General features: G+C 46.5%; 2 protein-coding genes across 6 annotated transcripts in view; one reads left to right on the forward strand and one right to left on the reverse strand.

The window, feature by feature from the left end:
* The window catches only part of SEC22C (SEC22 vesicle trafficking protein homolog C (S. cerevisiae)), a 59410-nt gene that overhangs the window by 6383 nt on the left and 32459 nt on the right, over positions 1 to 20568 (forward strand). For 3 of the 5 annotated variants that reach the window (XM_011984269.1, XM_011984271.1, XM_011984273.1), the window contains exon 1: positions 18626 to 18775. The exons of 1 other annotated variant lie outside the window; for it this stretch is intronic. The gene's annotated coding sequence lies outside the window, so the exon portion shown is untranslated. Of the gene's footprint in view, positions 1 to 13052; positions 13206 to 18625; positions 18776 to 20568 lie in introns of those variants that run through there. One more of the 5 variants, XM_011984270.1, reaches the window with a different exon arrangement.
* SS18L2 (synovial sarcoma translocation gene on chromosome 18-like 2) lies at positions 5536 to 18781 on the reverse strand. Its single transcript, XM_011984274.1, has 4 exons — positions 18663 to 18781; positions 9596 to 9753; positions 8962 to 9038; positions 5536 to 6113 (listed from the first exon to the last, which is right to left on the reverse strand). Exons 2-4 carry the CDS (start codon positions 9662 to 9664, stop codon positions 6026 to 6028), a joined length of 234 nt encoding a protein of 77 aa, XP_011839664.1. The 5' UTR covers positions 9665 to 9753; positions 18663 to 18781; the 3' UTR covers positions 5536 to 6025.

Below are 20568 nucleotides of genomic sequence, written 5' to 3' on the forward strand. Positions count from 1 at the left end.
TCAGTTAAGTTAAAGTTCAATAAATGAAAGTGAAATGCTGATAGCTTCTGCCACAACTGGCAAGTCATTTTGTTGTTTGCAAACAAGGGAGTGCTTAGGAATGGAGAAACGCAGACGTTTTCTGACGTACAGGAAGCACTTGATAATTTCCATGTGGAATTCCTGCAGCCTCCATGTCTGGATGATCATTCAGGCATTTCTGGGCTTGCATGGTGCCCTGGTCTGTGCCAGGGTGTGAGTCTTTTTTTATCTTGCCAGTTTTAGGAGGTCCCTTATAGTAGGGCCCAGTGCCCTCCCTCCTTAATTTCCTCACAGTAGAGCCAAGCTCAGGGCCTGGTCAAATGAGGATTCACGTTATAATTGAATCGATGACCACATAGGTGAATATTACTGTATAAATGGACTCGAGAGAAAAAAAAAAAAAACAGTTGTAATGAAGGATATTTGCTTAGCTCTTGCCTCTGCCTGCATGGCTAGTTCCCTTGATGGTCATGTGTCAGGTTCCTTGCTGTTCATGTCTCAGCCGCAGTGTTACCTCCTCAGGTCATCCCTTACTCTATAATTTAAAGTAGTCACACAAACACTCCTCAACATGTCATCCTGTTACAATTCTCTTTAAAGCACCTCTAATTTTTTTTTTTTTTGAAATAGAGCCTTGCTCTGTCGCCCGGGCTGGAGTGCAATGGCGCGATCTCGGCTCACTGCAAGCTCCGCCCCCAGGGTTCACGCCATTCTCCTGCCTCAGCCTCCCAAGTACCTGGGACTACAGGCACACACTGCCAAGCCTGGCTAATTTTTTGTATTTTTAGTAGAGACCGGGTTTCACCGTTTTAGCCAGGATGGTCTCGATCTCCTCACCTCGTGATCCGCCTGCCTCGGCCTCCCAAAGTGCTGGGATTACAGACATGAGCCACCGCACCTGGCCAGCACTTCTATTTAAAAAAAAAAAAAAAAAAAAAAGTATCTATAGGCTGGGTGTGGTGGCTTAAGCCTGTAATTGCAGCACTTTGGGAGGCCAAGGCAGGTGGATCACTTGAGGTCAGGAGTTCAAGACCAGCCTGGCCAATATGGTGAAACCTCGTCTCTACTAAAAATACAAAAATTAGCCAGGTGTGAAGGCACGTGCCTGTAGTCCCCACTACTTGGGAGGCTGAGGTGGGAGAATTGCTTGAAGCCGGGAGGCAGAGGTTGCAGTGAGCCAAGATCATGCCACTGCACTCCAGCCTGGGTGACAGTGAGACCCAGTCTCGGGAAAATAAAATAATTAATTAATTAATTAATTTTTGGACATAGGCTCTCACTCTGTTTCTCAGGCTGGAGTGCAGTGGTGCAATCATAGCTCACTGCAGCCTTGAACTCTTAACTAGGTGGGACTGCTGGTCCCCACCACCACACTAGGCTAATTCTTCTTAAAATTTTTTTGTAGAGATAGAGTCTCTCTATGTTGCCCAGGCTGGTCTCAAACTCCTGGGTCAAGCAGTCCACCCACCTCAGCCTCCCAAAGTGGTGGAATTACAGGCATGAGCCACTGTGTTTAGCTCTGCAAAGCACTTTTATTACTATGTGAAGCTGTCCTTATTTATACTTTATTGTCTGCCTGCCTCCCAGCAGGAATAAAGGTTCCATGAGAGCAGGGGCATTGCCTGGCTTCCTCACCATGGTGTTCTTTTTACATAGTAGTCAATCAATAAATATTTGTTGAATTACCTAAACACAACAGAAAAAACCACCTCCCCTTGGATTTAAGAAGGAAGGAGAAAGTCCTAGTGACTCAACAGAACATCCAGATTCCAGTAGGATCTTTGGGACTTTCACCGGGAACACAGATGACAGATTAACAAACTTCGTAAAATCGCTTTATTCAAATAGAATAGATTCAAAACATTATATGTATAAGAGAATAATGATAAAATGAAGACAGTATGTACCCAGCGTAAGAAATATACCTAGCCAACCAGGCACGGTGGTTAACACCTGTAATTGCAGCACTTTGAGAGACCAAGGCACATGGGTCACCTGAGGTCAGGAGTTCAAGACCAGCCTGGCAACATCGTCTCTACAAAAACACAAAAATTAGCCAGGTGTGGTGGCACGTAGCCATAGTCCCAGCTACTCAGGAGGCTGAGACAGGAGAATCGCTTGAAACTGGGAGGTGGAGGTTGCAGTGAGTCGAGATCACGCCACTGCATTCTAGCCTGGGAGACACAGCGAAGCTCTTTCTCAAAAAAAAAAAAAGAAAGAAAAGAAAAGAAAAAGAAAAAAAAGAAATATACTCAGATCACCTTCAGTAACAGAGGTATATTGCAAAGGTTTAGGGGCACATGAGATAGCACTAATCAATTCCTCTCTAGCCTTATCATTACCAGGAGTCCCGAGAGGTCAAACTGAGATGTCAAGAGGCCTCATGAGGAAGTGGAAAAATAGCTTAACATTTTGTGGAATACAGCTTGATCTCAAATTATCTGATCTCTTTGTTTTAGCTGTCATATCCTCACCTCATGAGAGTGACAGCGGCAGAAGTCACCACTCTTGCAACTCCTAAGAGGTAAGCTTGGAAACCCAAGAGAACAGGCTGAGACCCTGTGTGGGCTGTTGGGAGATCAGTTTGACCCCACAGGTTAGAGATGGGCTCAGATAGGCTGAGTAGAGGCTCAACTCTTGAAGCAGGAGGTCCTCTGAGAAGGGAAAGTGGTTAATTGAATCTGGTCACAGACTCTATTCAAGTTTGGTGTTTGTTTGGTTGGGTTTTTGTTTTTAAATCAACTTTCACAATGCTGTTGATTCCTAGGTCCTTCGAGAGGGATGGCAAATGCTTGTGCTTCAGGCTGCCTCTGAAGCAAATAGCTGGAGATGGGCTGGAGTCCAGATAGCTTGCTGGCCTGCATCAGCTTCACCAAGGTGTCTCCCCGGGGAGGGGCCCTCTGGAATGAAGGGCAGCCTGTGGCTAAAGCAGCTTGGCTGTTCTCAGAGGCTTCTGATTTGCCCTGATTCAGTCCTCTGCCTGCAGACTAAAACATCATTACAAAAGACAAAGGGAGGGGAACATAGCAGGTCACAAACCCCCTTTCCACTGGAGGAGAGCTGGGCTTGTCTTCAAGGCTGCTCCCCCTCCCACGCAGGAAGCTGCTCTTAACTGCCAGGCCCCACTGGCTTGCTCAGAGCCCAGCAGAGGAGCTTCTGGTGCTACCACAGACCGCCCCACCGTCCCGCCCTGCCCTGCCTGCCTCTGATATGTGCTGCAGCCAATAGAGAAGGTTCCTGCAAGGTCACATCACCTTGTGCTGGCAGCAGCCAACCTTGGGGGCCTGCTTTGCACCTTTTCACTTTATCTTCTCTGACATCTAGGGACCCACATGGCCACAAATGCTGCTTGTTAGTACAGGGGAGCTAGCTCCCCTGCAGGCAACTCCCAACCAGTGTCTCTCAGGTAGACAGTTCTAGAACATTCTAAATGCTTCTCAGAGAATCCCACAGAACTGAGCTCCTATTGCTTACTGGAGTGACCTCAGTAACACTCTTAGTGGCTTTTCCTCCCCATCTTAATCTCCCTACTGCCTTACTCATGCTTCCTGAAATCATCTCCCAAATAAAACTACCTGCTCCCAAGGCCTTGTCTCAGGCTCTGCTTTAGGGAAAACCCAAACTGAAACATCAGCCCCTGCTCACTTTCTAGCCAGTGCTAGTCTGATGGCCTCATCCCAGTGTCTATGTGTGCCAGGCTCTAGGTAAACAACTCAAGCTGCCTCATAAAGGGGACAGCTCCTATTCTACTCCAGCTGATGGCTACCCTGTGGATCTGCAAGTTCAGCATTACTAGAAATCCAGACTTTAATGGGAAATCCTCTTTTTTAAAAAAAATTATTATTTTTCTAGAGATGGAGTGTCCCTGGGTTGCCCAGGCTGGTCTCAATTCCTGGGATCAAGTGATCCTCCCACCTCAGCTTCCCAAAGTGTTGGCATTACAGGCATGAGCCATCATGCCGGCCCCTCTTATTTTTAGTTATCAACTAACTCAAAATTTAAAACACTGCATAGCCCAAACACATCTGCTGACCAGATCAGGCCCATGAGCAGCCCACTTGTGCCAGCTGGTATAGAATATGGTACCAACCCCATGAATAGTGGAGGATGAAGACTACAAATGGGCTAAAATCATAGGATAGCAGATTGGGTGAAGGAGCAAAGAAACAAGCTCCCTCTCAGATCTGAAAGGGCCTACAAAGAGCCAGAGCTGGCCGGGCACAGTGGCTCATGCCTATAATCCCAGCACTTTGGGAGGCTGAGGCAGGTGGATCTGAGGTAAGGAGTTACAGACCAGCGCTGCTAACATGGTGAGACCCTGTCTCTACTGAAAACACAAAATTAGCTGGGCATGGTGGCACGTGCCTGTAATCCCAGCTACTTGGGAGGCTGAGGCAGGAGAATTGCTTGAACCCGGGAGGTAGAGGTTGCAGTGAGCCGAAACTGCGCCACTGCACTCCGACAGAGCAAGATTCCGTTTAAAAAAAAAAAAAAAAACCAAAAAGGAAAAACAAAAAAGAAAGAGCCAGAGCCCTCAGATAACACATCAGCGCTAACATAGATTAACATGTGCCCAGTTCTCAGCCACATTATCTCAATCTCACAACCTCAGGAGGCAGATGCTATTTTTATTATCCTCACTTTAGTAGTGAGGAAACAGAGCTTTCAGAGGTTAAGGGATAGAGCTGGCATTCAAAATGAGTTATCTCTTCACTATTTACATGTATTTTACAGTTGCCCTAGGTTGCAACCCTTGACTCCAAAAAAAAGGAGCAGGGACCTGGACTTCTAATTTTGGATATATTTACAAGAATCTCTTTGCCTCATCTTTCAGATAAATCTCCAAGAGTGAAAGTTGTTTATAGAATACAGCTAATAAAGTCAGAAAGAATGATAAATTAGAAAATCCTCATTATGTAATCTCTAATTAATTACCAGATCAAAGCTGGGTGGATCATAATTTAAGTGAAAGGCTGGTTGGGAACTTGAAAATAAATCAGGTCACTCCTTATGTGATGCAAAAGCAAGTGCTTATCACCTTCTAATATATTCCTGCTAAAAATATTAGAACATGAGTCTGCATGAGCCTCTAGATCTACTAGTTTACAGGAAAAGTGGATGATAGTGACACATGGTTAACAACACTACAGAGATACAACTGTATGTAGAACATGAGAAAATTCTAGGGTAAACACCTAGTTCTTTCAACAAATAAATAAAAAAAGGAACTATTAAGTATTCTTTAAGTGACTTAAAGGAACATCAACAAAATACAATGTGTGAATCTTGTTTGGATTCTGGTTCAGATAAATCAACAAAAAGACTATCTGATAACTGAAGAAAATTAAACATCTATTATCAGATGATATTAGACAATAACTAGAAATCACTATTCATTTTGTTGGCAATGATAATAGCATTGTTGTTATACACCTTACAGTTAAGTCCTCAAAGTTATTCTTGAAAACTAAATGGAATACTTATTACATGAAAACCTCTATACCTCCACATCAGTATTTTATAGAAAAATAAGCTTTATTTCAAAGCAATCTGAAAACAGCAGTCAGGGGGACCACATTTGCAAACTGGTAGGAAGGAGCATACAGTTACATGTCCATTTAGCAAGGTCTCAAGTCAGGAGTCTCACCAATTCCTGCCCAACACCTACTCAGTTTCCTCTTCAGGTTGAAACTAAAAAGTAGACTTGAACATCCCAGTGATGTCTTTGTTGTCCAAACATGCTCCAAGTTTAGGAAAGAGGACACCTGGGCTCAACTTATTGAGGGATTTGCTTAATTATTTAAAAAATATTTACATTGAGAATACAGTTAAGTTAGGAGCTTTCTTCACATTTTCACATTTTTTGAAAGAGCCACGGAGGTTTCATTCATGTTTTAACCAGTTGAGCTGATAAAGACCCTGTCTCCATTTTGTAAGAGATGGATTACATTCAATTACTCCTCATGACAGCCAAATGGAAGATTATTCTATTGCTTTTGAAAGATTATTCCATTGCTTTTGAAGTGCTGGTTGGACTGGCATCTGCAATGGTAGCCAAATAAATGAGATTTCTATGTAACACATGCTGGTACCTATGGGCAAAAAAAAAAAAACCAGGCAAAAATCAGAGGCTTGTTTTTACCGACCATGAACAAAAAACTGGAAAATAATTTACCCACTCTAGTGGAATGGCTCATCTACTAACTGGATGATTCACTGTTATCAACCTTCTTGTTTAACATATTTAAGGAAAATATAGTCAGATTCTCACCCATTCTCACTGATTACTTTCATAGCTACCATCATTTCTTGCTTGGACTATTGCAGTAGACACCTAGTCTCCCAGATCTATCTTTGCACCCTACTTTATTCTCCACACAACAGTCTGAGATCATTGTACAATTTAAATCAAGATCATGTTATATGTTGTTATACCTCTATTCAAAACCTTCCAAAGGCTCCCATCTCATTCAGAGTAAAGGTGAGCTGTTCTTGTGTCCTAGTAAGGCCCTACATGATTGAGGCCTCCAGTACCCCTCTGATCTCATCTCTTATGGCTATACCTTTGTTTACTGAATGCTGGCCACAGTGGCCTCCTTCCTGTGACTTGAAGATATCCAGCACACTCCTACTTGGGAGCTTTTCTACCTGATGCTTTTTCTGTCTTACTTATCTCACTATGCCTTACTACTGCATAGCTGGCTCCCTTACCCCAGGTCTCTACTCAAATATCACCTTATCAGACATACCATGTATAAAATAGCACTCCTCCCCCGACTTACTCTGCTTTATTCTTATTCAAAGCACTCATTATTATGTGCCTAATTATACATTTTCTTATAGATTCTAGAGTCTAGAATGTCAGCTCCATGAGTGCAGAGCTAGTGTCTGTTTTACTACGGATTTCCCAGAGTCTGAAACTGTGCCTGGTACCAGGAGTACAGTTGTCCCTTGGTATCCACAGGGGATTGGTTCCAGGCCACCTCCCTCCTCCCCTTAGATATCGAAATCCGAGGATGCTCAAGCTCAAGTCCCTTATATAAAATGGCATAGTATTTGTACATAACCTACACACATCCTCCCATATCATATACTTCAATTAATTAATTTATTTATTGAGATGGAGTCTTGCTCTGTCGCCCAGGCTAGAGTCCAGTGGGGTGATCTTGGCTCGCTGCAACCTCCAACTCCCGAGTTCAAGTTCAAGCAATTCTCCTGCCTTGGCCTCCCAGGTAGCTGGGATTACAGGCACACACCACCATGCCTGGCTAATTTTTGTATTTTTAGTTTTTAGTAGAGAAGGGGTTTTGCCATGTTGGCCAGGCTGGTCTTGAACTCCTGACCTCAGATGATCTGCCCACCTTGGCCTCCCAAAGTGCTGGGAATACAGGTGTGAGCCACCACACCTGGCTCACATACTTTAAATACTCTCTAGATTACTTATAATACCTAATACAATTTAAATGCCATATAACTAGTTGTTATACTATATTGCTTTTTATTGTTGTGTTGCTATTTTTTATTGTTTTGTGTTCCCCAATATTTTTGAAATGCAATGCAGAACCCATGGATACAGAGGACCAACTGTACTTATAAAATATCTGTTCAACAACTTCAAGAAGGGACAAAACATTTTCATGATCAATGTAAGTTTATAGGGGGGTAGAGTTCTTCACCCAGAAAAATAAGTCAGACAAGGGGTCAGAAAGCATGGCCTGTGCAATTGAAAAATCCCACTAGGAGATTTTGATAACTTTCTTACCCTTGGGTTGCGAATTACTGTACCAAATGGAAGGTTTTGCAACCATTTTTCATATAGAAAAAGGAGAAGGTATTTATTATAAACTTTTAAAAATCAAATTACCAAATGCCAGAGTCAGATGTAAAGATTTACCCAAAAATTGGTATCTCTACTGTTCTATTAAGGTATTCAGTGAGGGACTGTAGGTAATGTTTCTAGGGGGTAGGGATTGTGAAACATTTCTTCAGTAACAATGAAATAATATATTTTTCTATAAGAAATGGGCATAAGGCCGGGAGCAGTGGCTCATGCCTGTAATTCCAACACTTTGGGAGGTTGAGGCAGGCGGATCATCTGAGGTCAGGAGTTTGAGACCATCCTGGCCAACATGGTGAAACCCGTCTCTACTAAAAATACAAAAATTAGCAGGGCATGATGGCACACGCCTGTAGTCCCAGCTACTCGGGAGGCTGAGGCACGAGAATTGCTTGAACCTCGGAGGTGGAGGTTGCAGTGAGCTGAGATTGCACCACTGCACTCCAGCCTGGGCAACAGAGGAAGACTCTGTCTCAAAAAAAAAAAAAAAAAAAAATTAACGAAAAGAAAAAAACGGGCATAATACCTGGAGTAAATTCGGAAAAGAGACTCAGATTCTATTTTCTCTCATTTTGGTATCTGCTTAGGGAGTGCATTAAACTATGATGCAGAATTCACCTTTGACTTAACTCGGAAATCCTTTGTTTGTCTTTGTGTGTGTGTCACTAACAGACTGACAGGAAGTTAGAAATGAGAGGGAGCTTAGCAGTCAAATGGCCTGACCCCTTCACTTAACAGAGAAAGGATGAGGCACGGATCCAAGATGAGAAAGGGGCCATGGCTCCAATCTCCTGAGCCTAGTTTTCTGTGTGCTCCCACCCCCATCCCTGTTGTCATTAGCTGGCATAGCTTTGAGTGAAGGAGGTTTTACAGTGAGAATAATTCACGTTTTGAAGAAAGAGCCACGTCTGACTCCAGGCTCCACAGTGTACTTGTTGTATGGTCTTGGGCAGGTTAGCAAACTCTTTGGGGCTCTCTTTCCTCAGTTCAAAGAGGGGCTTAATTGCGATCAATCACCCAAGACTCTTAGTTCGAGAAAGCACCGTATTACACAGGCTTCCCCTCTACCCACAGGTGAGGGGCGCGGGGGTGGGGGCACTTACTGGACGCACTCGTTCCCTCGGCCCTTGTTCTGATACTCCACAATACAGCGGATCAGCTGGTCATTCTCCTCAAGGAGCTGAAAGATCAGAGAAAGAAAGGGTCAGTGCAGGCCGGGCGCAGTGGCTCACGCCTGTAATCCCAGCACTTTGGGAGGCCGAGCTGGGCGGATCACGAGGTCAGGAGTTCGAGACTAGCCTGGCCAACATGGTGAGACCCCATACTAAAAGTACAAAAATTAGCCAGGCGTGGCGCGCTCCTGTAATCCCAGCTACCCAGGAGGCTGAGGCAGGAGAATCGCTTGAACCCAGGAGGCGGAGGTTGCAGTGAGCCGAGATGACGCCACTGCACTTCAGCCTGGGCGACAAAGCGAGACTCCGTCTCGGGGGAAAAAAAAAAAAAAGAGAAAGGGTTAGTGCAGTATGACGTCTGGACGGCGGAGGACAGAACCCCATGCCGGGCTATCCTGCCCCGGCGCCTGTGCTGATTTCGTGCCCATCTCACCCCGCACCCCGGCTGCTCAGCACCCTTCACAGTCAGCTGGGAGGCCGCTCTCCACAGGATGCTTCTCGCACCCCGCAGCCACTCGGGATCCCGACTTCTTCTCTTCGCCCGCCCGCCCGCGTGGATGCTCACCCGCTGGATAGTCTCTTGATTGACTTCCGCCTTGCCCCTCAGCCAGTCCGGTACGAAGGCCACCGACATCCCGAGGAACCTCCGGAACCACGACCGCCAAGCGACTCGACCCACGAAAGGTGGGGCCTACGCTGTCGACGTTGATTAGATGCTCCCGCCTACAGGGCGGGGGACAGAAGAGACGTCATTTGTGACTGGACGCGCAGGAGCGACACTCAGCGCCTTCCTCGGTCCCCGCCCCCAGAACGCCGGGGTCGTTTACGTACCCTTTGCGCTTGCGCAGTCTGGAGAGCGAAACTTGTGGGTCGGGGTTGGGTCTAATGTTGACCTACCTGGCCTCAGCACCTCCAGTGTTAGGCTGTGCATGCTTTTTTTTTTTTGAGATGGAGACTGGCTGTGTCGCCCAGGCTGGAGTGCAGTGGCGCGATCTCGGCTCACTGCAAGCTCCGCCTCCCGGGTTCAAGCCATTCTCCTGCCTCTGCCTCCTGAGTAGCTGGGACTATAGGCGCCCGCCACCACGCCTGGCTAATTTTTTTTTTTTTTTTTTTTAGTAGAAACGGGGTTTCACCATGTTAGCCAGGATGGTCTCGATCTCCTGACCTCGTGATCCGCCCGCCTCGGCCTCCCAAAGTGCTGGGTGTGCATGCTTAATCTATCTGTAGGAGTGGCTTGCTCGGCATCACACAGCATGTCTGGAACCCAGATATATGGCTTCAAATCCACTGTCCTCTCTACATCACTCTGGTGCCTCCAGGTCTGCATCTGGAGCATGAACATTGACTATGGCATTGTCTCCTGCCAGGCCAAATCTGCAGGGCCAGGAAAACTCTGGTATTAGTTTTACTCTTTGCTGAAGGAGAAATTCGCGTTTTTCCACATAGCCTAGACTTATTTGGGGCAGGAATAATGCTTATTAGGTTGGCAACCCTAAAAAGCACTGGTATTTTCTCCATTTTACAGATGAGGAAACAAGTTAAGTAACTTGCCCAAGGTTCCTTAGCAAAGCCAGTCTCTGAATACGGGCAGTCTGGCTTTAGAACTCTCACCCTTAACAACCTGGGACTGCCCAGGCACCATACTGCAAAGGTGGTGTGCCGCAAGATGCGAGGAGGAAGCTGGACACACCCTCTTGGGCCACATGGTTACTCCTGGTGATCACTAAAACTGAACTGGTTGTAGTCTTCTAGACCAGTGGTCCCTAGCCTTTTTGGTACCAGGAACTGGTTTCATGGAAGACAATTTTTCTTGTCTTCCACGGGGGTGGGGGTGAGGGTGGGGGTGGTTTTGGTGTGAAACTGTTTTACCTCACATCAGCAGGCATTTAGATTCTCATTAGGAGTGTGCAACCTAGATCTCTCGCAAGTACAGTTCACAATAGGGTCCATGCTGCTGTGAGAATCTAATGCCCCCGCTGATCTGACGGGGCAGAATCCTCGGTGGTAATGTTTATCCGCCCTCTGCTCATCTCCTGCTGTGCAGTATGGGTCCCCTGTTCTAGCCATCCGTGGTGGATGTGGTAACAAGATTCGTTTTCCCTGGAGTGAGCACTTCATTTAGGAGGGAGATCTTGGGAGCCTACTCCTAAAAAGGGGAGCTCCCTAGAGCTTTATTCCCCTGAATGGTGGCCCTGATCCTGAGCAAGCTCATCTGCTTTACTGGGCTTTCTTTCCACAATCCCTTTATTCAAACCTGTGAGAAGGCAGCTTTCATCCCATGTCTTTTCTTTTCTTTCCTTTTTTTTTTTTTTTTTTTGAGACAGAGTCTCACTCTGTCACCCAGGCTGGAGTGCAGTGGTGTGATCTTGGCTCACTGCAACCTCTGCCTCCTGGGCTCAAGCGATTCTCCTGCCTCAGCTTCCTAAGTAGCTGGGATTACAGGTGCCTGCCACCACACCTGGCTAATTTTTTTTTGTATCTTTAGTAGAGATGGGGTTTCGCCATGTTGGTCAGGCTGGTCTTGAACTCCTGACCTCATGATCCGCCCGCCTCGGCCTCCCAAAGTGCTAGGATTACAGGTGTGAGCTACTGCACCCAGCCTGCTTTCATCCCATTTCACAGAGAGGTAAACCCGGTGAGAGAAGTGAAGTAACCCCTGAGCTGGGGCGGACTCAGGACTTCCTGGTTACCAAGCCTGCACTGTTAACTCTGCATCAGGCTTCCTCCTAAGGAAAATTCCCCAAAGCTTTCAGAGAAACAGAGTGGGCAGAAAAAGAACCATCAGGAGCAGGATGTAGGTCTTGCTTAGTTCCACTCAGCCCTATTCCTGTTAAGACAAGTGAGGAATGACAATAACATGAAATGGCCCAGACAACAATCCTCCCACCTCTGAAAGTTTCCCTGTGATTATGGGCATGAACCACCATGCCCGGCCCATACTTTTGTTCATAAAGTTTAAGTGACTTGCTTACCAATCTTATGTAAAATTTCATGTAATTTATGTAATACTATATAACATAATGCTACATATGGTATGTATATATACACACAAAGATCTGTCCTGGGTATTAAGTATCTTATCTCTAGGCTTTATGTTTATGACTCTGAAATGGAGGGAACTGGGACATACATGTTTTGAGGAATAAAGTGAATGGGTTTTTTTGTTTTTTTGTTTGTCTGTTTTTGTTTTGTTTTGTTTTGAAATAAAGTCTCACTCTGTTGCCCAAGCTGGAGTGCAGTGGTGCAATCTCAGCTCACTGTAACCTCCATCTCCCAGGTTCAAGCAATTCTCCTGCCGCAGCCTCCCGAGTAGTCTGGGACTATGGGCACGCACCACCATGCCCAGATAATTCTTTTGTATTTTTAGTAGAGATGGGGTTTCACTATGTTGGCCAGGCTGGTCTTGAACTGCTGACCTCATGATCCATTCGCCTCGGCCTCCCAAAGTGCTGGGATTACAGGCGTGAGCCATCCTGCCTGTCCCCAGTTTTTGTTGTTGTCGTTGTTGTTATTGTTTGAGACAGAGTTTCACTCTTGTTGCCCAGGCTGGAGTGCAATGGTGCAATCTCAGCTCACTGCAACCTCCACCTCCTGGGTTCAAGCAATTCTCCTGCCTCAGCCTCCCAAGTAGCTGGCATTACAGGCATGCACCACCACGCCCAGCTAATTTTGTGTTTTTAGTAGAGATGGGGGTTTTACCATGTTGGTCAGGCTGGTCTCGAACTCCTGACCTCAGGTGAACCACCAACCTTGGCCTCCCAAAATGCTGAGATTACAGGTGTGAGCCACCAAGCCTGGCCTAAAGCGAAGGTTTTGAGTGTGGTTTATAGAAGGAATTGATTGCTTTTTGTTTTTTTGAGACAGAGTCTTGCTCTGTCGCCCAGGTTTGAGTGCAGTGGCGCGACCTCGGCTCACCGCAAGCTCCGCCTCCTGTGTTCTCGCCATTCTCCTGCCTCGGCCTCCCGAGTAGCTGGGACTACAGGCGCTCGCCATCAAGCCCGGCTAATTTTTTTTTTTTTTAGTAGAGACAGGGTTTCACTGTGTTAGCCAGGATGGTCTTGATCTCCTGACCTCGTGATCTGCCTGCCTCAGCCTTCCAAAGTGCTGGGATTACAGGCGTGAGCCGCCGTGCCCGGCCTGATTGGTTTTTTTAACATCATCAAAGTTTCTATCAGGTAAAAAAAAAAAATGAGATGGTGTTAGGGTGAGGCAGGTGGTATAGGGGACCAACATGTTCCAGCATACAGGGAAAGCCCTCCAGAAGAAAAGTTTTATAAAGGCAGTATAAAGGCAAAGTGGAGGTTAAGCAGGACACAGGTATCCAGATTCTGTACTCTCCTAGGAGCAATGGGAGCCATGGATGGTTTTAGGCAGAAGAGTGATGAAGCCTGAGATGCATTTAGAGTTTTATTGGCTGTAACATGGTGAAAGTTAGGGAAGACACCCAGATGAGAAACAAAAAGAACAGTGACAAGGCTGCTACAAGAAGGCAGGCCAGAGATAGTGGGAGCAATGAGAAAAGAAGTGTATGCATTTGAAAGACATTGGAAGTAGACTTGGCAGGCCTTAGTGATCGAGTGGGGAGGGATAGAAAAGGGAAATTAGGGATGCCTTCTGGGGTTCTGGGTTAAGCAACTGAGAAAGTGGTGATGCCCCTTATGGAGGCAGGGAACAGTGGGGGAGATGCTGGACTGGAAATGAAGGTGATAAATTCAGTTGTGGAAATGTATAGTGTGAGGTGATGTCAAACGATGTGGAGGCTTGTGGCTGACTATTTGGGGCTGAAACTCAGGGACAAAGAATAGGCTGGAGATACAGCTTTGAGAAACATCACTTGTAGAAACTGACTGGAACTATGCAGTGGATAAGATTGCCTAAGGAGAATGTGATAGTTTCTCTTATGACAGAGGAAAAGAAGCTGCACCGGAGACTGAGGGGAGAAAGAGACTAGAGATATAGGGAAAGGAAAACCAGGACAGTGGGGGTTATGGCTTTTTATTTATTTATTTATTTATTTATTTATTTATTTATTTATTTTTAAACAGTGACTGAAAAGGACAGACAGGACAGCAATGACAAATGCTGTTGAAAGGTCAAGGAAGGGCTGGTGCAGTGGCTCACACCTGTAATCCCAGCACTTTGGGAGGCCGAGGTAGGCAGATCACTTGAGGTCAGAAGTTTGAGACCAGTCTGGCTAACATGATGAAACCCTGTCTCTACTAAAAATACAAAAATTAGCCAGGCATGGTGGCACGTGCCTGTAGCCCCAGTTACTTGGGAGGCTGAGGCTGGAGGATCACTTGAACCCGGGAAGCAGAGATTGCAGTAAGCCTCAGCGCAGAGATTGCACTCCAGCCTGGGAGACAGACTCTGCGTCAAAACAAAACAAAACAAAAAAAAAAAGAACAAGGAAAATAAAGACTAGGTCTTTGAGGAGGGCATTTTCAGTGGTATGGTGAAGCAGATCTCAGAAGTGCAGGGGACTGAGAAATGATGAAAGGTGAAGGTGAAGCAATGGAGTGTTCAGATATAGACCACTTTTTCCATGAGGTTTGGTTGTAAAGGGGAGAAGGGAAAGAAGGTGGTAGCTGGAGGGAGAGGAGTTGTCTGGAGCTAAGGGACATCACTTTGATGGTTGCTCTTTCTTCAGTAAAGAAGGTTCCTGGGAGAGCAAGAGGGGGAGGGGGTGTTGAAGAGTGGGAGATCTGGGGAGCATGCAGGATATTTGGAAGTTGATTTTGGGGGAGAGCTGGAGAGAGAGCTGCCTTGGCAAATAGGACTGCTGAAGGGTGTTGAGGACCTAGTTGAAGTTGACAATGTATGTAGCACTGATCTGTGTGGTTGTGAGATTTTGTCCAGTGGCACTCAGAGCCAAGAAGCAGAGAAGACAGAAGGTTGGATTCTTCCAGGATTGTAGTGCTGCCAGATGGGTGTTACTATCCTTCTAGTTGTGCTAGAAAGATAACTGTGCAAGAGATATAAGTATATTGGGAAGAATGTGATGGAGGTGATAAACCCTGAACTCTCAGCTGATGGGGAAGGAAGTGAAAACTCGAGGGAGCTCATAATAAAACAAAGTAGAGGCACAAATAAACTGGAAGTTTCTGCAGGCTAGAGAAACCATGGAAGGAATTCAGAGACTAGCAGGACAGATGAAAGATCAGGTGTCTGCATTTATAACTTCAGAGGTGGAGCTCTTCTGTGGTCCAGGGTGTTACCCTAGGAGTGGAGGGCTGAAGAGGACTGGAAGAGAAAGCCTCTGGAGTTGACTGTGAGTCTGGAGTCAAAGTGGCCAATGATTGGAGATGAGAGCTAGGACTTTAGGTACTACATCTCACCCCTGTTGTCCAATCTACCATGGTGCCTGAGCCACACCAGTTGCACCAGTCAGAGGGTGTAAGGTCCTATTCTAAAGCACTCGCACCACAAGTTTTGAGAGCCCAATTCCACATATTTGTTTGTTTGTTTTGTTTTGTTTGTTTTCTGAGATGGAGTTTCGCTCTTGTAGGTCAGGCTGGAGTGCAATGGTGCGATCTCGGCTCACTGCAGCCGCCTCCCAGATTCAAGTGATTCTCCTGCCTCAGCCTCCCAAGTAGCTGGGATCACAGACCCCTGCCATCACTCCCGGCTAATTTTTGTAATTTTTCAATAGAGACGCAGTTTTGCCATGTTGGACACGCTTGTCCCTGACCTCGTGATCCACCTGCCTTGGCCTCCCAAAGTGCTGGGATTATAGGTGTGAGCCACCACACCTGGCCCCAGTTCCCCATATTTGAAGGGCGCTTATGCTACAGCGTTTTCAATTGCCTTTACCAACCCCAAATCTCCTGGTTTTTCTTCTTCTTTGTGCCTGTTGTGACCTACCCTCATTATCAGAGACTCATTGTGGGAGGGGACTACACAAGGGTATAAATCCCAGGAGGTAGTGATCCCTGTAGGCTATCTTAGACTCTATCACAATTCTCTTCAGTTTTCATTTTGTAATTTTTCTCTGGCTATGTAAGCCCTGCTTTGATTTCCGCCCATATGATGATGATTTTCAAAAGTCCAGGCTAGGCGTGGTGGCTCACGCCTGTAATTCCAGCACTTAGGGAGGCCAAGGCAGGCGGATCACTTGAGGCCAGGAGTTTGAGACCAGCCTGGCCAATATGGTGAAACCCCCATCTCTATTAAAACTACAAAAATTGGCTGGGCGTGTTGGCAGATGCCTGTAATCCCAGCTACTTGGGAGGCTGAGGCAGAAGAATCACTTGAGCTTGGGAGGTGGAGGTTGCAGTGAGCCGAGATCGTGCCACTAAACTCCAACCTGGGCCACAGAGTGAGACTCAGCCTCAAAAAAAGTCTGTGTCCAGCCCAGACCTCTACATTGACCTGCAACCTGTATATACAACGGCTATGTTGACATCTGTATTAGTCAAGGTTCTCCAGAAAGGAAGAACCAATGTGACATCTATATATCTACAATATAGATCTATATCTATAAATATATATGGGAGGGGATTTATTAGGGGAGTTGGCTCACATGGTTATGGAGGCTGAGAAGTCCCACAATAGGCCATCTACAAGCTAGAGAACCAGGGAGGCTGGTAGAGTGCTTCAGTTCAAGACTACCCTGTCTTGGACTTGGCCTCAGAACCAGGGAAGTTGAATGGTGTATCTCCCAGTCCAAGGCCCAAGCCGGGAGAACCTGGGGAACCACTGGTACAAGTCTTGGAGTCCAAAGGCTCAATAGTTGCTAAGTGAATAAATGGATGGACTCTACTACCTAATCTCCTGGAGTTAGGAGATTAGGGGAATCTGGAGTTCTGATGCCAAGAGCAGAAGAGGGGTGTCCCAACTCCAGAACAGAGAATTTGCCTTTCCTCTGCCTTTTTGTTCTATCTATTAGATGGTGCCTGCCCATATTGGATGAGGACAGATCTTTCTTACTCAGTGCATTGATTCAAATGCCAGTATCTCCTGGGAACACCCTCATAGGCATACCCAGAAATAATGTTCCCCCAGGAATCTGAGTATCCTTTAACCTAGTCAGGTTGACATCTAAAATGAATCATTGCAAAATCCTAACCAAGTCTCAAAGGTGCCTCAAATTCAACTTGTCTAAGATGGAGCTCAAGATCCATTTTATCTCCTCTTCCAGTGTTCTCCATATCTGTGAATCCCTCCACCATCCATCCATTTATCCATGGCTGAACAGTGGCCTCATCCTTGAAGCTACTTCATCGCCCCTTCACATCCAACTCATCACCAAGTCCTATTGATTTTGTTCCTGTATTTCTCTGCAGCCTGCTTAGATCTCTTTTTCTTCAGTCTCACACCAGTCCACATTCCAGCTCCATTCTCTCTTGCTCAGATGACTGCACTGGCTCCCAGGGAAGTCCCACCATAGCTTTATTGAGATTTCTCCATTTTGATCTCCACTTTAGCAGCCAAAGTGAGTTTTATAAAATGCAATTTTGATCAGTGTCCCATGGTCCTAAACTTTCCACTATGGCCCATAAGATCCTACATGGTCTGGCCCCTTCCTTCTATTTGCTCTAGTCGATCTCACTCTACTCCTTTACTCTCTAAACTCCGAGTTTCTTTTCTTTTTTGGTAAAATGTACATAACCATTTTTAAGCGTGCAGATCTGTGGCATTTGGTACATTCACATTGTTGTGCGATCATCACTACTAACCATTTCCAGAACTGTTTCATCTTCTCCAGCTGAAATTCTGTATCTATTAAGCACTAACTTTCCATTACCCCCTGTCTGGGTTTCTTTTCATCCCTCAAAGGAGCTCTGCTGCCTTCCACAGAGTCCTTATATACATGCTGATCTCTCCATCTGAAACACACTTCCTCTCCCCTTTGCCTAGTTAGCCTCCTGTGATTCCCAACACCAGCCTAGAAGCTTCTGTAAATTCTCTCAAAACCCCTGCTCCTCCCTGAAGAACAATTTGTATTTATACAGGTGTTTGATTGTTTGAAGGGTGCTCTCACCCTGCCCTCCTCTCTTAACATAGTTTTTCCTGTCAGAAATTCCTCGCTTTGTCCACAAGCCCTGGCACACAGCAGGTGCTCAATACTTGCTAAATGAATAAATGGACGGACTCTGCTACCTAATCTCCTTCCAGCCGGTCATCCACTTGTGGGTGCCTCCGCCCCCAGCTTGGGGTGTGTCCCCCTGGGTCGGACTTTGGCGCCCTATCCAGGCTGGCAGTAGGTTGTGCTCTTTGGTTTGCCTATCTCGGGCCTCCCGCCCAGCCGCGCGGAGCGCAGAACACACGCCCCGGGAGTATCACACTGTCACGCGGAGCCTCCCCGCCTCCAGACGTCGGTCCGGTTGCTACCCCGGCAGGAATCGAGCTTATACCACGAAGGCTCCTTCTCATCTCCGGACGTGAGAATTACACGCTTGGACCTCAAACTGCCGCGGTGAGAGCCGGGAGGTGGGAAGAAAGTTGGGAGGCGCGCGCCCCGGTCACGCTCACTCTCAGTTTGGGTCGCAGCCCTTTAACAACCACTACATTCGCGCCTTCGCCTGGACGGGGGCTGTGGAGGCGCGCCGGGATTGGTCGGTTTGGGTGCGGGTGTCGCTAAGCAGCAGCGAATGGGGGCTCAAGGCTCGCGCACGCGCACCACCGCCTACCTGCGCCTGGGCCGCCGGTGACCTGGGCCGGGGCAGCCCGGTCGGCTAAGGTTGCTGAGGAGGCGGCGGGTAGCTGGCGGGCGCCGACTTCCGAAGGCCGCCGTCGGGGCGAGGTGAGGGCTGACGGGCGGAGGCGGGTGCCGCGGCCCGTTAGCCGAGAGCAGGCGGGTTAGGGTGTGGCGCAGGGCGGGCCCAGAGGTGGAGGCGGCCCAGGGCCAGCCCCGCCCTCAGGCCCGGCCTTGACCATGGGGCTCCCCACGGGGCTTCACTGGGCTTCTTGGAGTCCTCTGTCCCCTTTCTCCCGCCAGCCTCTCCCTGGACCCCGGGGCCACCCAAGACACGCGCCTGCGGGAACCCTGGGCTGACAGATGGGCGTCGAGGGCTTCTCCCAGTTGGAAGAGATGGGGAGTGAGAAAGGGACGACTGTTTCTTTAACCATTCACGAATCTCACGTCAGAGCATTGTTTAGTCTGAATAGCAAACTTCCCTTAGCATGCTAGTGTTTAAATATTGGATACACTATTGGCTAGACTTTAAATATTGGATGCACTGAACCAACTTTTCAGAGCACTGGGTGTAGGACGTTCCATTACAGGTTTTGTGTTCATTACAGATTTACACATGTACCTCCAGAGCCAGAAGGATAAAGCGCTTGGGGAAAAATTAGGTTTGTAGAAATCAAAGCCACGAAAGACTTGCCAGTGTGGAAAGTAATTGGTGAAATTTGTGACATGGTCAGAAAAGAATACAGCTCAGAACCAACATAGAGGATAATATTTAATTACATTTTGCAGAGGAGAGTTGATCCCGCTAAAGATAATTTTAGTAAAATGGAAAATGGAAGCAACTGGAAATGGTTTAACGTTGCTAGATAGAATTAAATAAACAAATAGAGTTTCCTCTGGAAAGTACATTTTGGACAATGTTGCTAATAGCTCTGATTTAAGTGTTTGTACTTGCAACAGAAGCCATCTTGGAGTCTCAGTGTTTTTTCACTCTTAGAATAACTTAGAAATCAACTATATTCAAAAAGTAACATGGTCAGAGAGAGGACAACCTGACTTCAAGGTAATACAGTGGATAAAGAGCAGTTGTAACAAGTGTAATCTCAGGCTCCTTCGTCTACCAACAGGTCTCTGATTAGCTTATTAGTGCTCTAAGGAGAAGAAATTATTTTAGAGAAAGGGAGTAGCTGTAATCCCCAAGGTTGGATTTATAGAAGAAGGATGTGGTGGAAAGATCGTCAGCTTTAGAATATTTGAAGTAAGGAAGTGTGGGTTGAATCTGGCTCTGCCTCTTGAGCCTTAGAGCTGCAATTTTCCCACCTAGCCAGTGTAGATTATGTCTACCTTATAGTTACAAGCATTTAATAACATTATCAGTGTAAAAGGTCCTATCAAGTTTAGTTCCCTATCCTTCTCAGTTCCTCACAAATGACAAAACTGACCTCTACCCTCCTGTTCACTCCATCCCCAAGCAACTTGGAGCCTTAATAGAATCTACAAATTTGGTAACCAGTTCTCAAGTCCTGTGGCTGAAGGTGAATTCAGTAAGGGTGACACAACTCAGTTTTGTCTTCTGTATTGTGTATTTGAGTCTTCTGTATTCTGTACATACTTTATGGTGAACACTTTGTGTTTGAATATTTGTGTGCCAAATGAACCCTGTTTTGTCTAAATTCCTATTTTGCAAGGTGCAGTCATCTCTCTCTTTCTTTCTTTCTGTTTCTCTCTCTCAGCCTCTCCCTCTCTCAGTGCATGTGGTAGGGGCTTGAGGAGGGGTTAAGGGTAAAAGGTGGAAGAAAAAGCAGAAACAAGGGTAGCCTGCAGCATAGGCACAAAGTCTTTGTTGATAGAACAGAGATAATCTATGGCATGAGCAGTTTACAAACAGATGCTGGGAAGAG

The sequence above is a fragment of the Mandrillus leucophaeus genome, unplaced genomic scaffold (assembly GCF_000951045.1).
Source record: "Mandrillus leucophaeus isolate KB7577 unplaced genomic scaffold, Mleu.le_1.0 Scaffold265, whole genome shotgun sequence".
In the NCBI taxonomy this organism is placed as follows: domain Eukaryota; kingdom Metazoa; phylum Chordata; class Mammalia; order Primates; family Cercopithecidae; genus Mandrillus; species Mandrillus leucophaeus.

Coding starts and splice junctions, on each gene's coding strand:
- SS18L2 (XM_011984274.1), bottom strand. CDS start 9,664: ATGTCGGTGGCCTTCGTACCGGACTGGCTGAGGGGCAAGGCGGAAGTC. Junction 9,039..9,595: donor ATCAAGAGACTATCCAGCGG/GTGAGCATCCAC, acceptor CTGATCTTTCAG/CTCCTTGAGGAGAATGACCA. Junction 6,114..8,961: donor CGAGGGAACGAGTGCGTCCA/GTAAGTGCCCCC, acceptor TTTTGCCCATAG/GTACCAGCATGTGTTACATA.